This window comes from Mytilus trossulus, chromosome 14 (genome assembly GCF_036588685.1).
Source record: "Mytilus trossulus isolate FHL-02 chromosome 14, PNRI_Mtr1.1.1.hap1, whole genome shotgun sequence".
Classification (NCBI taxonomy): domain Eukaryota; kingdom Metazoa; phylum Mollusca; class Bivalvia; order Mytilida; family Mytilidae; genus Mytilus; species Mytilus trossulus.
The window spans coordinates 51,123,077-51,139,159 of record NC_086386.1 but is presented as its reverse complement, the minus strand read 5'-3'; the positions used below and the strand labels follow the sequence as shown (position 1 = coordinate 51,139,159).

The 16,083-nt window shown below is 30.8% G+C and overlaps 1 protein-coding gene across 1 annotated transcript in view; it reads left to right on the top strand.

Annotated features, from left to right (window-relative positions):
* The first annotated feature begins 255 nt into the window (after positions 1-255).
* LOC134697845 (uncharacterized) overlaps positions 256-16,083 on the top strand; it is a 38,593-nt gene continuing 22,765 nt past the window's right edge. The window contains exons 1-7 of the mRNA XM_063560132.1: positions 256-283; positions 1,784-1,984; positions 2,429-2,617; positions 2,879-2,941; positions 3,436-3,800; positions 9,864-9,967; positions 13,353-13,668. Coding sequence (XP_063416202.1) covers positions 256-283; positions 1,784-1,984; positions 2,429-2,617; positions 2,879-2,941; positions 3,436-3,800; positions 9,864-9,967; positions 13,353-13,668 — 1,266 coding nt within the window. The remainder of the gene's footprint in view (positions 284-1,783; positions 1,985-2,428; positions 2,618-2,878; positions 2,942-3,435; positions 3,801-9,863; positions 9,968-13,352; positions 13,669-16,083) is intronic.

Sequence of the window (16,083 nt, the reverse complement as noted above, 5' to 3'; positions counted from 1 at the left end):
GTCGATATGTTTTTTCGACAAAATTATTCCTACTGGTCGATTTTTGTTATATATACTTCATATCTGTTATTTAAAAAACTAAATTAATTGGAGCATTTCACTTCAATTATACAAGTATTTAAATGGAATATATTGAATGAACCAGTGCTATTTAACACATTTACCGTATCGAAACATTACTCTTAAAATATAACTATGAATAAGGAGATACACAAAATGAGGAGAGCTAAGATACACATAATTTTTATAATAGAAATGATATGTATTCAACAACTTGAAGCAGGCAAGTGCAACTTATACGAATCTTATTATTCACATTTATTTGTTTGCTAAATAATGGTTAGTAAAACACCTTCAAAAGACGTTTTTTGTCATTTTAAAATTCATTTTGTGATTATGTTGTGCTGTTTAGATGTGCTGTCGTATGTTGTTTTACGTGTTCTTTTTTATTCTGAGGTTAGTCGGCACTTCGGTGTTGATATGAACACCTATTATATGGTCATTTCTTTTAATAAATTTACTGTTTGCAAAAGTATGAATTTGCTTAAATACTAAGGATTTACTTCTCACAAGCATTAAAGACCGTACCCGTCTTTGGCACAACCTTTTGGAATGTTAGGTCATCAATGCTCCCTAACTGATCGACATGATTGAATATAAAACAAATCGTTTATTGTTTGTTCATTATTTCGGCCTTACAAGTTGTTTTGTATGTGTCTTCTGTATCATTTTATACTTCCTCTTATTTTTCCTAATTGTCATATGTAAACCATAAAATTAATGACGTTAAATCTTAAATATCATAAAATTGAACGCTTGAATAGGACATTCCAATTGTTATACATACAACATTTTCATAAAGAAAGTTCTTTTTGCCATAGATTGTACTGATATTTCAAGTGTTTGATGATTTGGACGTCTGTCGAATTAATTTGTGACGGGTTAAATGTAGTTATACTAAAATCAAAGTCAGTTATTATTTACTTTTCTTATCAATGGCACCTATTTGCTAGCGATGTTTCGGAGATCCAATAGTTGAAACAAATATGTGTTCGATTCATTAGTGATTAAGATCTCATTACGGACTCATGTGACTTGAATGTGAACGCGAAAACTTTTATTCAAGAATGAAAACATACATTGATATTATTTTTTTTGGGGGGCTATTTTTGATAAATTAGACTGGAGTTGCTGATTTCGTTGTGAAAACATTTATCCCGTACATAATGGAAGTAAGCATACTATAGTATCTATTAATCTATAATGTCAATTCAATGAATACTGATTAACATTGTCATAACAGCCATTAGATAGATTAATGCAATATAAAATTCGTATCCGATATCTAGCTTATCAAATACAAACGTTGTTACCTTGGGCATGATAGTTGTCAGTCCTTGAACTAAGATCATGCTCAAGATTCTATATCAAACCTGATATGAAAATATGCTGTGAATATTCTTTTCGTATGAAACATATTTGTTATCTTTAATAATTGGACATTATCAGTTTCTTATCGTGCATTATTAAAAATAAGTCATATACATCATGTACATTCACAAATATAACTGACTGCATGCACAACTTACATAGTTAAAGAAAAAATATAAACATAACTAAGAAAAGTCTAAAAACTAAGACTGTCATAGTGTTCATTTAGTGCAGGAATTTCTTTTTGGAAAACACTTAAGTGGGTAACACATGGTTTTCAAGGCTAGCTTAACCTCAATTTGTATGACAAGTACGGTTCACTCATCGGATCACTCTAATTAATGTTTTGCAGCTGATCCATGCCAAACAACAGCTCATATAGACGATTGGCAACGATCTGTAGCATTTGCAATTGATACTACACAGATATGTGATAATGTTCTAGCAGATGGATGGTATAGAGTTACAAGTAACGCAGGAGAGCTGATGCCAACGCAATGTCCAATAGGTGGATTAAGATGCAATACAGCGAAACCAATATATCTTTATGTTGGTAAGGTTCAATTATGTTTACTACAGGTTGTGTTTACTGTAATGTCTTACGAAAAGAAGTATTAGGCAGGTATGCTAGTATAAATAAATGATAATGAATGTTTCTCATACTTTCATAATTTAGTTCTTATGATGATATGTTCACAAGTATAATTTATAATAATATTAAAGGTCACTGAAGCTTTCCATTAATATAATTGAGTACAAATTCTTAAAACTGTTTGTAAAGTCATTTCATCGAAACATATTTTAATTCGATTTCACAATTTTCACGACGACGACTTTCGAAGCCGACTTTATGGTTTTGGGTGTTTGTGTCGCTGAAGAAGGCACGACACGGTTGCTTACAATTGCTTACATTTATTTTATCTGAGCTCTGAATGATATTGGTCTTGTTTGCAATCATAATCAATGCTCCTTTGGTTGACCTTATATGTATTTTTAGATGATTTACCTGCTGGTGAAGAGCCATATCCTTCAGTTGGAGTAACAGTTAATAGAACAGCATATGCCTCAAACTATGATGGGAATTGTAAACACACAGAATACGACATCCAAATTAAAAACTGTGATGGCTATTTTGTGTATTTCCTCACAAGTATAACAGGTGGATGTACATCAGCTTACTGTTTTGGTACGTAAATAAAAATAGGGAAACTATCAAATCAATAAGACTTGTTCATTACGATATTAAGCAACCAAATATTTCGTAACATTGTCAATTAACAATTCAACCTTATAAAGTTATAATATTATGCTGACATAAATTATCTTTTTTGTTTCATTTCTATTATGTTTTATTGCTACATATATATTATTAACTAAATAAAAAGTTATCTTTCTGTTTTTGGAATGATTTTCTTGTAAAAGCTTTTTCGTCAACTTTTACTTGAAGGTGACCAACTTCCATGCACAAACGGCACAACGTCAGCGAACGGATTTACACCAGATTGTGAAAGTATGTATAAATTCAAATTGGAACATTTAAACGTAACTTTATCAAGAGAACATTTCAATACTTTAGTTAAAAGATATGTAAAATATTCAAATGATCTTCCTTCAGAGTCAAGTATCGATATACACATCAACGAAACCAGGAATGAAATGTTGTATATACACCAGACGCACAATTCGTTTCGTATTGAACTGACGAACACGTAGAATTGTGGATATAATATTCAGAATGAAGTCAATTTATAGATATCTCCGGAAAAAATGAAAATCTTCGTATTTGTTTGATACAGCAACTGATATAGTTAAAGAAATTTGTATGGTGCTTAAAGTTGTTTGATGTATGACGGTATGTTCTGACATTTGAATCAACAGTTTGTTGTAGGCCTTTTTGTCACACCTAGACAACTAAACAATACTCCATCAAAGTCATTTTTTATCTTCCAGTTGTTAAAAACATTTAAACCAATCACATACAACTTAATCTATTTTTCAATTTAGTATTTCCCAACGTAACGGTTACACCGTATGTTAAAGTCACCCTCACAGAAAGAGAGGCTATCAATGAATTTAAAGTACTTATGGTCTACAGTAATGCAACTTTTGAATGCCATGCGGACGATTTACAAGATGGATATACCTACACAACCCGATGGTATGTAAATGACATTGAGATGAAGAACGCCAAATTACAAGATTTGTCAAAAACAGACTTAGAGGCTGGTTTAGGTCGTATGCTAGAAGAACACTGGGCATCGATATATAAACCTAATATGTTAGTTAAGTGTGCTTTACAAGTAGGAGGAGGTAACTTTACAGTCTATGGTCCACAACATAAGTCTCCAGTCTTTTTTGCAGGGTTAAAGGTTAGTTAATATAGTTATAAAAGGTACCAGCATTATAGTTTAATACGTCAGACGCGCGTTTCGTCTACATAAAACTCATCAGTGAAGCTCAGATGAAAATAGTTCTTCAGCTAAACAAATGCAAATTTGAAGAGAATTGATGACCGAAAATTTCAAAAAGTTGTGTCAAGTCCGCTCAACTAGAGATTTTATGTTTGTATTTTTTTTTTTATTTGCCTTGTTTGATGTTAATTCGTACCTGATAATTCAAATGAAGACAACTCACATCTCTTGCATATTAATTTGGTATCTTGGTATCTCTGATCGGGTTAAGTTTAACTTCGACCCTCCAAAATAAAAAAAAATACATCATTGAACGTGCATAATGATAATTGTAACAAACATATGTATAAAAGCAGTAAAACTGAATCTTTCAAATTACAGATATTTTATTACCAAATGACCGATTGTGAACGTTCATAGTTCACTTATTTTTTACAAAAAAATATATTTATATTGTGAACTTTTAAATTACTATCAGGGAAATATCAAAAAATGCGCCAAAGGTGCTGCATGTAGCACATTCTAACCGACAACAATACAAGGCAAAATCATACAAAAAATAACTGAACTCAGATGAAAAATTTAAAACAGAAAGTCCAAAAATTAAACGACAAATTCAAAACCTCAAACTCATCGAACGAATAGATAGCAACTATTATATTTCTGACTGGGTACAGGCATTTCGTTATGTAAAATATTGTAAAATAACCTAGTTTTATAGCAAGGTTGGGAATCAATCGCTCGAACGCCAACTCTGTTAAGGTGTATATTTGGATTGCTTTTTCACATGCTTTAATGTCTAGCTATATGTAAAGGTGTAAAATACAGAGACAGAATTATTCTTTCTTAATTAAACGTGTAGTTATTTGTATAGTAATACTCCAATGGTGTGCTTGCTATGTATCTCTTAAAATCATGCATCCGCAATAGATTTGTTCATTTTGGTGTTATACGCTGCTGGCATTTGGAATTTGGCGAGGTTGCTTTATTTGTAAAACTAATGTTCAAACTAGAAAGCATTTGAATGAAGCTTGATTGTTTGTTTGAATTACTATAGTCAATATTTTATCTATATCGTGAACATCTTGAATTCCCTTTAATCAATCTACGACTTTGGCTTTTAGTTCAACCTAATACGTAAAAAAAATCATTCAAACTCTCAAAAGATTACTGTGAAATGACTCCCTGTGGAATTTTATAACAATCCACTGTCCTTGGAAGAAAAATCGTTGAATAATATCTAAATGTTGTAAATTGTGGATTCAGTTCCTGTAAATTCAATTGGAACGTAAGTGTACATATGTGTATAACATGTTAAGAGTAATAGCATAAGTCATACAGTACTTGCAACCTTAGGCGTTACTATTTCAGCGATCAATCAGCGGTCATCGATCAGTCACCGATCAGTCAAGTTCGCGTCAGACTCACGTCAGCAATCCGTCAGACTTATAGTAAAAGTAATTGACTGATCGGACGGATCGGACGGATAGAACCGATCGACCTTGATGACGGATTGACCTGTAATACGTCACATGATAAACTAATACAAATTACGGAATCTGAGTTTCGTTTTGTTTAATTAAAATGGCGACTAGTGAAAATCGAACGTTCAATGATCATGATGATACATTTTGCTTTAATAATAACAATTTAGCAAAGTTTTATTGAAAAGAAATGTACTGATAAAACCTAACATAAATATATTATTATTAAAGAATGGTCTTTTTGTTTTATTTAGGCAATATATTTTCAAACCCGGCGGGTTTCAAAACGGTGTCTACATCGCGATTTTGATTTTACAATTTTCCAAACATCCTCGGGAAAAGCAAAATGAAAGGATCAGTTATTGAAAGATGTAGTCTATATTCAAAATTTTTGTATCCCTAATATGATAAAATCCTTTTAAAAAAACTTATCATAATCAAGGACTTTTTATATTCCTGTCACAATCGAAAACTATAAAATTTTAAACAATACAAATAAAATTTAAGTAATATTTATCTGACACTCTTAATTTCATGAAAAAAAAACTATTCTAAACTTTAAAAAGTGCAAAAATCAAATGGCGGTCAATAATTTTTAGTAAAGTGAAGAAATCAACAACTGCATTCTAATTCAACCAAAAATAAAAGTTTAAGTATTTAAATTCTCAGTATATCTCAATTCTGATTAGATGACTTGTCTCAAGATGGTAAAAATGACTAATTTCAAATAAAATAGCATCATTTTTAATAAAAAGAAGACTAATTTTGGTTATTTTTAACAACGCATATAAAGTTTTAGTATGATTTCTCTGAAACTCTTTTAATTTCATGAAAAAAAACTATTCTAAACTCTAAAAAGTACAAAAATGCAATGGCGGTGAATAATTTTTAGTAAAGTGAAGAAATATTTGTGGTTAAGGTAACGCGTACAAAAATTTGATATCTTTTTCCTTAAAGTAAGCATATTTTATGAAGAACAGCCAATCTTGTTGTACAAAAAGTACTGAAATCATATGACGGTTAATAATTTGTATCAAAATAAATCAACAACTGCATTCTAATTCAACCAAAAATAAAAGTTTAAGTATTTAAATTCTCAGTATATCTCAATTCTGATTAGATGACTTGTCTCAAGATGGTAAAAATTACTGATTTCAAATAAAATAGCATCATTTTTAATAAAAAGAAGACTAATTTTGGTTATTTTAAACAATGCGAATAACATTTTAGTATGATTTCTCTGACACTCTTTTAATTTCATGAAAAAAATCTATTCTTAACTCTAAAAAGTACAAATATGCAATGGCGGTGAATAATTTTTAGTAAAGTGAAGAAATATTTGCGGTTTAGGCAACGTGTAAAAAAATTTGATATCTTTTTCCTTAAAGTAAGCATATTTTATGAAGAACAGTCAATCTTGCAGTTTAGTCAATGCGTACAAACATTTGATATCTTTTTCCTTAAAGTTTTAGTATGATTTCTCTGACACTCTTTTAATTTCATGAAAAAAAACTATTCTAAACTCTAAAAAGTACAAAAATGCAATGGCGGTGAATAATTTTTAGTAAAGTGAAGAAATATTTGCGGTTTAGGCAACGCGTACAAAAATTTGATATCTTTTTCCTTAAAGTAAGCATATTTTATGAAGAACAGCCAATCTTGTTGTACAAAAAGTACTGAAATCAAATGACGGTTAATAATTTGTATCAAAATAAATCAACAACTGCATCCTTATTCAACAAAAATAAAAGTTTAAGTATTTAAATTCTCAGTATATCTCAATTCTGATTAGATGACTTGTCTCAAGATGGTAAAAATGACTGATTTCAAATAAAATAGCTTCATTTTTAATAAAAGAAGACTAAGTTTGGTTATTTTAAACAACGTGTACACAGTTTTAGTATGATTTCTCTGACACTCTTTCAATTTCATGACAAAAAACTATTCTAAACTCTAAATAGTACAAAAATCCAATGGCGGTGAATAATTTTTAGTAAAGTGAAGAAATATTTGCAGTTTAGGCAATGCGTACAAAAATTTGATATCTTTTTCCTTAAAGTAAGCATATTTTATGAAGAACAGCCAATCTTGATGTACAAAAAGTACTGAAATCAAATGACGGTTAATAATTGGTATCAAAATAAATCAACAACTGCATTCTTATTCAACAAAAATAAAAGTTTAAGTATTTAAATTCTCAGTATATCTCAATTCTGATTAGATGACTTGTCTCAAGATGGTAAAAATTACTGATTTCAAATAAAATAGCTTCATTTTTAATAAAAAGAAGACTAATTTTGGTTATTTTAAACAATGCGAGTAACATTTTAGTATGATTTCTCTGACACTCTTTTAATTTCATGAAAAAAGAACTATTCTAATCTATAAAAAGTACAAGAATCCAAAGGCGGTGAATAATTTTTAGTAAAATGAAGAAATATTTGCATTTTAGGCAACGTGAACTAAAATTTAATATCTTTTTCCTTAAAGTAAGCATATTTTATGAAGAACAGCCAATCTTGATGTACAAAAAGTACTGAAATCATATGACGGTTAATAATTTGCATCAAAATAAATCAACAACTGCATTCTTATTCAACAAAAATAAAAGTTTAAGTATTTAAATTCTCAGTATATCTCAATTCTGATTAGACGACTTGTCTCAAGATGGTAAAAATGACTAATTTCAAATAAAATAGCTTCATTTTTAATAAAAAGAAGACTAATTTTGGTTTTTTTTTAACAACGCTAATAAAGTTTTAGTATGATTTCAATCACTGCATTCTTATTCCACAAAAATAAAAGTTTAAGGTCAAGGAACAGTAAATAGGCTATGTCACAGATTTTGCTAATAATTTGCATACAACCTTGGCTCGTTGAACTACAACTGAAAATCGAAAAAATAATACATTTAACTCTTTTATTATCTGAAAAATTGCAGATTGATTTCTTTTAATATGGGTGAATATTTGTATAGAAAGCACATAAAATCGGCAAAAAACCTTCTAAAATTTGTCTTAAAATCGCCAAATCTTTAATTCTAATCCATAGATTTTTCTTAAAAAACTATATATTGTTGACACATAAATTTCTGTTTTAATGATATAAAATAATCATATGGTCACCGACTTCGTTTTTTGTCTAATAATCAATTTGTTACCTTGTTGGTAGTGAAAAACGTCAAAAATCAACGTTTTACGGCCTGCAACGCGATAACGTTACGATTATTTCGACGTTTTGTTGGATTTTTTCACAAAGAACCAAACTTTGAATGATGTATACCGTAAAAACGAAGTCGGTGACCCTATCTTTATTTTGCATCATTATAACGGAAATTTATGAATCCACAACATATAGTTTTTTTAAGAAAAATCTATGGAGTAGAATTAAAGATTTGGCGATTTTAAGACAAATTTTTGAAGGGTTTTCGCCGATTTTATGTGCTTTCTATACAAATGTTCACCCATTGTGCAAGAATTCATTCAGTAATATTGTAAATGATAAATGAGATAAATGCATTATTTTTTCGATTTTCAGTTGAAGTTCATCGAGCCAGAGTTGTATGCCAAATTTTACTGAAATCTGTGACATAGCCCATTTACTGTTCCTTGACCTTAAGTATTTTAATTCTTATTATCTCAATTCTAATGAAAATATTTATCTCCAGTTGTTTGAAATAACTGATTTACAAAAAAACTTCGTCATTTTTTAAATAAAAGAGAGTTTTTTGGGTTATTTTGAACAATGCGCATAAAATTTAAATATGCCTTTCTGTTAATTTTTTTAATTTTATGAAAAACGACCTTTTCTAAACAATAAAAGTTCAAAACTCCAATGGCGGATTATCGGCATTTTCGTAGGTAGAAGTTCATGTTAACTGAGACATATAATACTATTATGTATTATATATGTTTCTAATGTTTACAATTTTTAATGCAAAACTATTAATCAACACAAACAATTTAACGCTTTAATTAAGAATCTAATATAACTGTTATACTATTTTTCCTTTTTTTATTGCAACCAAATTAACGTGTAAATTATGGTGTCTTCGTCGAGGTCCGCGTTCATGGATCGTAAACAATGTTGAGTTCGGTTTACATAAGAATTTGAAAAATATACGTATCCGTCCGATCCGTGCATACATTTGATTTACTGATTGATCGATGACCGTTGTCACGGTAACTCTCACATAGGTTATTTGACTTATCTGACGGATCCTATGGGTCACCGATCACCGATCAGTCATCGATCAGTCAAACATCCGTCACCGATCATTCACCGATCAGTCAAGTTCACGTCAAAAAGTAACGCCTAAGGTTGCAAGTACTGTAAGACAACATTGGAGTTATTTAACATGCATTGCATTTGAATATATGCATGCCTTTTGATAAATCATTTTAATCATTATCTAAGATTGTTTTTTTTTAATTTAAAAAACAAACTCATTGTAGATGTCTTGATTTATAGCTTCCCTATGCACAACATAGTAATTCATTCATCGTGTTTATACGTTGTTGATACGTTTTTCCAATAGATTGCTGCAGCCTCAGCGACCAATTATCAAGTCAAAGAAGGGGAAGAGCTTCAAATTCCAGCTAGTTTGACGATGCCACTGTCATGTGCTTGGCCAAAATATGCGTTAGTATTGACAACATAAGGTTGATTATTATCAATAGTTAATGTACATGTATATTTTTTCAATAAGCAGTTATATCCCCCTTCGTCAGAAAATATAAGATATCTATTTACTGTTAATGCCTAAATAAACAATACTTGAAAAACAAAATTAAAAAGTAACAGTCAAGGCACCAAATGTTACCTGTTTGTTCGCGATTTTATCCTGATCTTTGTGACAAAAATGTCAGTTGCATTTACTCATATCATGGACCGTTCAACTAAACTTTTTAGAATTTTAATATGTTGTTACTGACAACAAAATGTAGGTCAAGTTTAATAATTGCGATTTTGAGTTTTACCGTTCAGGAGTTATGGTTCTTGAAAGGTTGCAAAATGGTGTGTCCAGTCCTGTCCGTGAATTTACTCATGAACTGTTAAACCAAAGCTTTAGAAATTTAAGATGTTGTTACTAATGACAAAATGAAAGTCAAGTTCAATAATGACGATTTTGACTTTTACCGTTCAGGAGTTAAGGTTCTTGAAAGATTGAAAAATGGTGTTTCCAGTCGTGTCCGTGTATTCACTTATGAACCGTTCAATCATAGCTTTTTAAATTTAAATAAAATTGAGATTGGAGATGGGGAATGTGTAAAAGAGATAAAAACCCGACCAAAGAAAAAGAAAACAACAGAAGGTCACCAACAGGTCTTCGATGTAGCGAGAAATTCCCGCACCCGGAGGAGTCCTTCAGCTGGCCCCTAAACAAATATATACTAGTTCAGTGATAATGAAAGCCATACTAATTTCCAAATTGTACACAAGAAACTAAAATTAAAATAATACTAAACTAACAAAGGCCAGAGGCTTCTGACTTGGGACAGGCGCAAAAATGCGGTGGGGTTAAATATGTTTGTGAGATCTCAACCCTCCCCCTTTACCTCTAGCCAATGTAGAGAAGTAAACGCATAACAATACGCACATTAAAATTCAGTTCACGAGAAGTCCGAGTCTCATGTCAGAAGATGTTATCTAGGTTAACATAGGTTATTACTGCCAAGAAAATGAAGGTCAAGTTCAATAATAACGATTTTAATTTCTACTGTTTAGGAGTAATTATTCTTGAAAGGTTGATAAATGGTGTTTTCAGTCCTGTCCGTGCGTTTACTCATCAACTGTTTAACCAAAGTTTTTTAAATTTTGATATGTTATTAATGATGACCGAATTGAGGTCAAGTTAAATAATGACGATTTTGACTTTTACCGTTAAGGAGTTATGGTTCTTGAAAGATAGAAAAATTGTGTGTTTCAGTCGTGTCCGTGTATTAACTCATGGACCGTTCACCCATAGCTTTAAAATTCAAATATGTTGTTACTGATGACAAAATGAAGATCAAATTTTATATTGACGATTTTTACTGTTACCGTTCATCAGTTATGGTTCTTGTGATATTGAAAAATGCCAGAACACGAATAAATGTTAATAAATCCGGTTTGTTGTCGCTCTGACAGCCTAATGTTTGTAAACTGGTTTGTTGTTTAAGCACAGCAGAATCTTCCTTACACTTCCTTTACACTTGGTATCACCCAAAAGGTTTGGATGGGATTCGTTTTGCTTAATCATTAGTTTTTTTGTTATGTAGTGAAAAGTATTCTTTGTCTGTTTGTTTTTTTTTCTTTTTCAGCCATGTCGTTGTCAATTTATTCTATGAGTTTTAAAATGTCTCTCTGGTATCATTCGCCCATCTTTTATCAGAAATTCAGGAGAATGAACAATATAAACTAGAAAGTACACCCCAAAAAAATTGTATATTACTGGCTGTTGACCCAGGATTGTATACCACATTAAAATGTTACATACTATGTGGTAGCATAACCTGATACACCATCAATTAAGGGCAAATGCAAGTAAAATCAAGGATTTAAACGATTGTTTTTTAAAGTGAAGACATTATGGAAGTAGTTTAATTAGCGGGTGACAATTTTCGTGCCTTCAGCAGCGTTTATATGTTCGTGATCTCTTAAATTTTTGAATTTTAGTTTTCTGAAGAAGAATTATCGAATGAAGAAATTAAAGCCATCATCAAACTATTGATACTATCAAATATTTTTGATAATAGTCATATGTTGTTTTAAAATTATAATTTGTTATGAAATGATTGCTTTCGGGAAAAACAGATTATAAATACTTGCAAAATTTCTCAATTAAAAGAAATTGCTAAGTAACTATTTTAAATACTTCACTCTTGTACTTATAAAGGCATGACCGTTAATTAGACCGTTGGTTTTCCCGTTTGAATGGTTTTACACTAGTAATTTTGGGGCCCTTTATAGCTTGTTGTTCGGTGTGAGCCAAGGCTCCGTGTTGAAGGCCGTACTTTAACCTATAATGGTTTAATTTTTAAATTGTTATTTGGATGGAGAGTTGTCTCATTGGCACTCACACCACATCTTCCTATATCTATGACACTCATTTACAAGAGATCGTATGATCAACAGATTAACGATCATCAAAAGTGTTAACTTGACAATAAAAACGCAGCTTGAAAATCGATTACATAAAAATATGTTACGTTTGTTTTGTGGAATTAGTTGGTATGAAATAAACAAGCAATTCCAATATGAAATTGGTTATTTTGTATAAGAATTAAGTAGAAATAAAATAAACACTCAATCATCGCATATCATCACCGGGAGTCTGACTTCCATCGATAACAACTTCTTTTATCATGAGAATTTAAAGGTTAAAGGTGATTCAGTTCATGTTTTTAATAGATTAAATGAGTAAAATCATGTCTGAAGATTATGGTGCATTGGCTGATATTCGATGTATTCTCTACAGTATATGCCCGTATCCATATTGTTAAAATTACCTGGGTATCTTTCTATGTCTTGATTTAGACAACAGTTGTCATATTTCCATGGACACTTAAATGTGTGGATAAAGCCATCCACGAAGCTACGGCAATTGGTACCTTACAAATAAAAGTATTTTCACGGTAACTTTATTCCTGTCGTATCTAGAAAATATGAAATTGTCATTTTTTTTCAAAATTGCACCCAAGGTATGATTTTTTTACACTTTGCTTTGAGAATCAAGATGTCATTACACATAGTCGGAAACGGGTCTTATATTTGTATACAATGAACCCCAGGATGGAATTTTATAATATGAAAATTGTTTATTGGAAGACAGTTGTCGTAAGCAATTACAGCGAAATTATCCGACAATTGTTTCAGTCCCAAATCATCAGCTTATCAATAATATTCGTTCGAACACAAAGCGACAAAAAAGTATTTCAGACTCTTCTGAGTAGGCGTCAACATTTTTCTTAGCAATAAGGACAATCTATTCCCAACATGATAATAAAATTAAACTTTATAAAAGATATATCATTTCTAATTTCAGACCTGAACACCAAATAGCGTCTATCAAAAAAGACGACTGTCTCTTAGTTCTTTTAAATGGAGTTCCTGATTACCAAACCAAGGGATGTACAAATGGAATCACAAAAGACGGCCTTGTATTTACAACAGATTATTGTGGTATAAAGTTTGCTCATAGTAATTGGCAGGATCCACAACTGATCAACATAACAGGACAAATAGACCAATTGGCAAATATTGAAGATAGGTTAATCAATTTAAGGCTTTATAACGCAGATACAGTAGCAGCAAAAGGCTCATTAAGTTACTGGAGAAATTATCATACAACAGATATAAAGGTAAGTGTTTAGAATAATTTATGCGCCAGGCTTTTATCAGGAATCCTCTCACAAAAACCTCGTTTTTAAGAAGCAAGACGGAAGATTATTAGTCTGCCTCTACTTCGCCGTTAATAAAAGATCGTCTTGAGTTATAAATTATAGATGCTAACATTATCATTTGCTCGTTTTTCAAAGCTTATATTTTTATTTTTATTTGTACTGTTTTTATCTAATACCTTTTGTGATAATTAATGATTCGTGCATCCGGTCTTCGGATTCGAGGCTTTCAATGTAGCTAATAAGGATATTTCCAGAGGTGGTGTCTGGACGCATGATATTCTAAAAGTGTTGTTTACTTTCCAATTTGTTTATGTCTTTGTATTTATTTATGACTTAATTATTACCAGTATGTTTGTTTCAAAATCTTTCTTGATGGCGTTCGGTCAGATATGCTTGTATACTATTTTTTAGGTCATAAATTTTGTACAAAATCTGTTTGTGTGATTTATGGATATATCTACATTGTATTGGTTGGTGTATCCAAATTATGTTCAGGTTGATTAATTATGTTTGGTTAGTTCATCAGCAAATTTTGTCATTATATCGGAGCTGAAAACCTCTACGATACAGGAGGAATACTGTATATGTAATTTAATAATCGAAAAACTTACTTCATATCATGCTGTATGGTCAGTTTAACATGGTAGGTATAATATTTGACCATATTGTACATTTCGCTAACGCTCAGTGTAAAATATTGACAAATGTAATGCCTAACCTTGTTACATTGACAATAGAGCATAAAATGACAGAAGTATGTCTTGATTAACCAATCTAACCAATTAATTCGTCTTGTAATTCAAAGAAAGAAATGTGACAGTTATGCAATCGTTCGTTTGTTGATACAGTCGATCGTTTCATTTTTCGCTCACCTGGCCCAAAAACCAAAGCATTTAGAACAAATCTGACATGGGGTAAAATTGTTTTTAGGTCAAGATATATCTGCCCTCAAATTTTCAGATGAATCGGACAACTCGTTGTTGGGTTGCTGCCCCTGAATTAGTAATGTTAAGGACATTAATTTGTTTTTTGAATATTTTCTTGAATATTATTATAGATATAGATAAACTGTAAACAGCAATAATTTAGCAAAGTAAGATTTACAAGTCAACATGACCGAAATGGTCAATTGACCATCTAAGGAGTTATTGTCCTTTATAGTAAATTTTTAACAATTATCATAAAATTTGTACATTTTTACTAACATTTTTTCACTGAAACTACTGGGCAAAGTTCATTATAGATAGAGCAGCAAGAATGATCAGTAAAGTAAGAAATACAAACACTTCACCATCACCAAAACACAATTTTGTCATGAATTCATCTGCTTCTTTTGTTTAATATTCATATAGACCAAGGTGAGCGACACAGGCTTTTTAGAGCCTCTAGTTCATGAACTCCCAGGCTTTTCGACGTACGTCAGAATTTCGTGATTTTTGTGTATATTAAATATATGATAGGCTTGTTATAAATGAATTCAGTGTTTTAAATACCTACTAGGCACGAAATAAAAAGACAAAAAAAAATGTCATAATGCATATTAAAATTCATGTAATTATTAATATATTAAATTGATAACACTGATATGCTTGACCATAAACCATAGCATATTTTTTGCCAAAACACCTTTAACATATAGGTGAAATATTAAATTTATCTAATAATTGAGTTGAAATTTCTAATGGATTAGATAGTTTGAATGTGGATGTTGATAAGAACATTAAACCTAGATTCTAATGCAACAACGTTTGTAACGTTCATTTTGATTGGATAACGTCACTTATTTACATCACATCAATTTACAATTGTTGCCATTGGACGTCCGCGCAAGAGCAGTAGGCATATATCAGATTTTAAATACATGTTTTAAACTTGTCAATGTCAGTTTCATATATTAGAATGGAGATAACAATATTGTATTTTGGGCTCCGCAGACATCAATTGGGAATTCGATGGTCGTGAATACTCGTTTATTTACTGTCTCCGCTAACGCGTCGCCAGTAAACTTAATTTGAAATCAAATCCTCAATTGATGACTTCGGAGCTTGAAATACAACACAGTTATCTCCTAATTTACCGGAGTATGTTACACGGAGAAGAGGGACAATAATATATATTATAATTATACTATATAGAAAAGATATTGATACGAAATAAAAGTTAACGTCGTTAAGACAGTAACTTTAGAATTTACGTTAGTACGTAAAACATTTCGAATGCGAATTAAACTAATTCGAAATAGTTAATGCGAATCGAAATCGAATTACGTGTGAACTCAGCATCATCCTGCAAACGGAACTTCTTTTTTTGTACATAAATTGCAGAAAACAAAAGCCAAATCTTTTAAAGGAAAATCTTCAATTTGCTAAATAA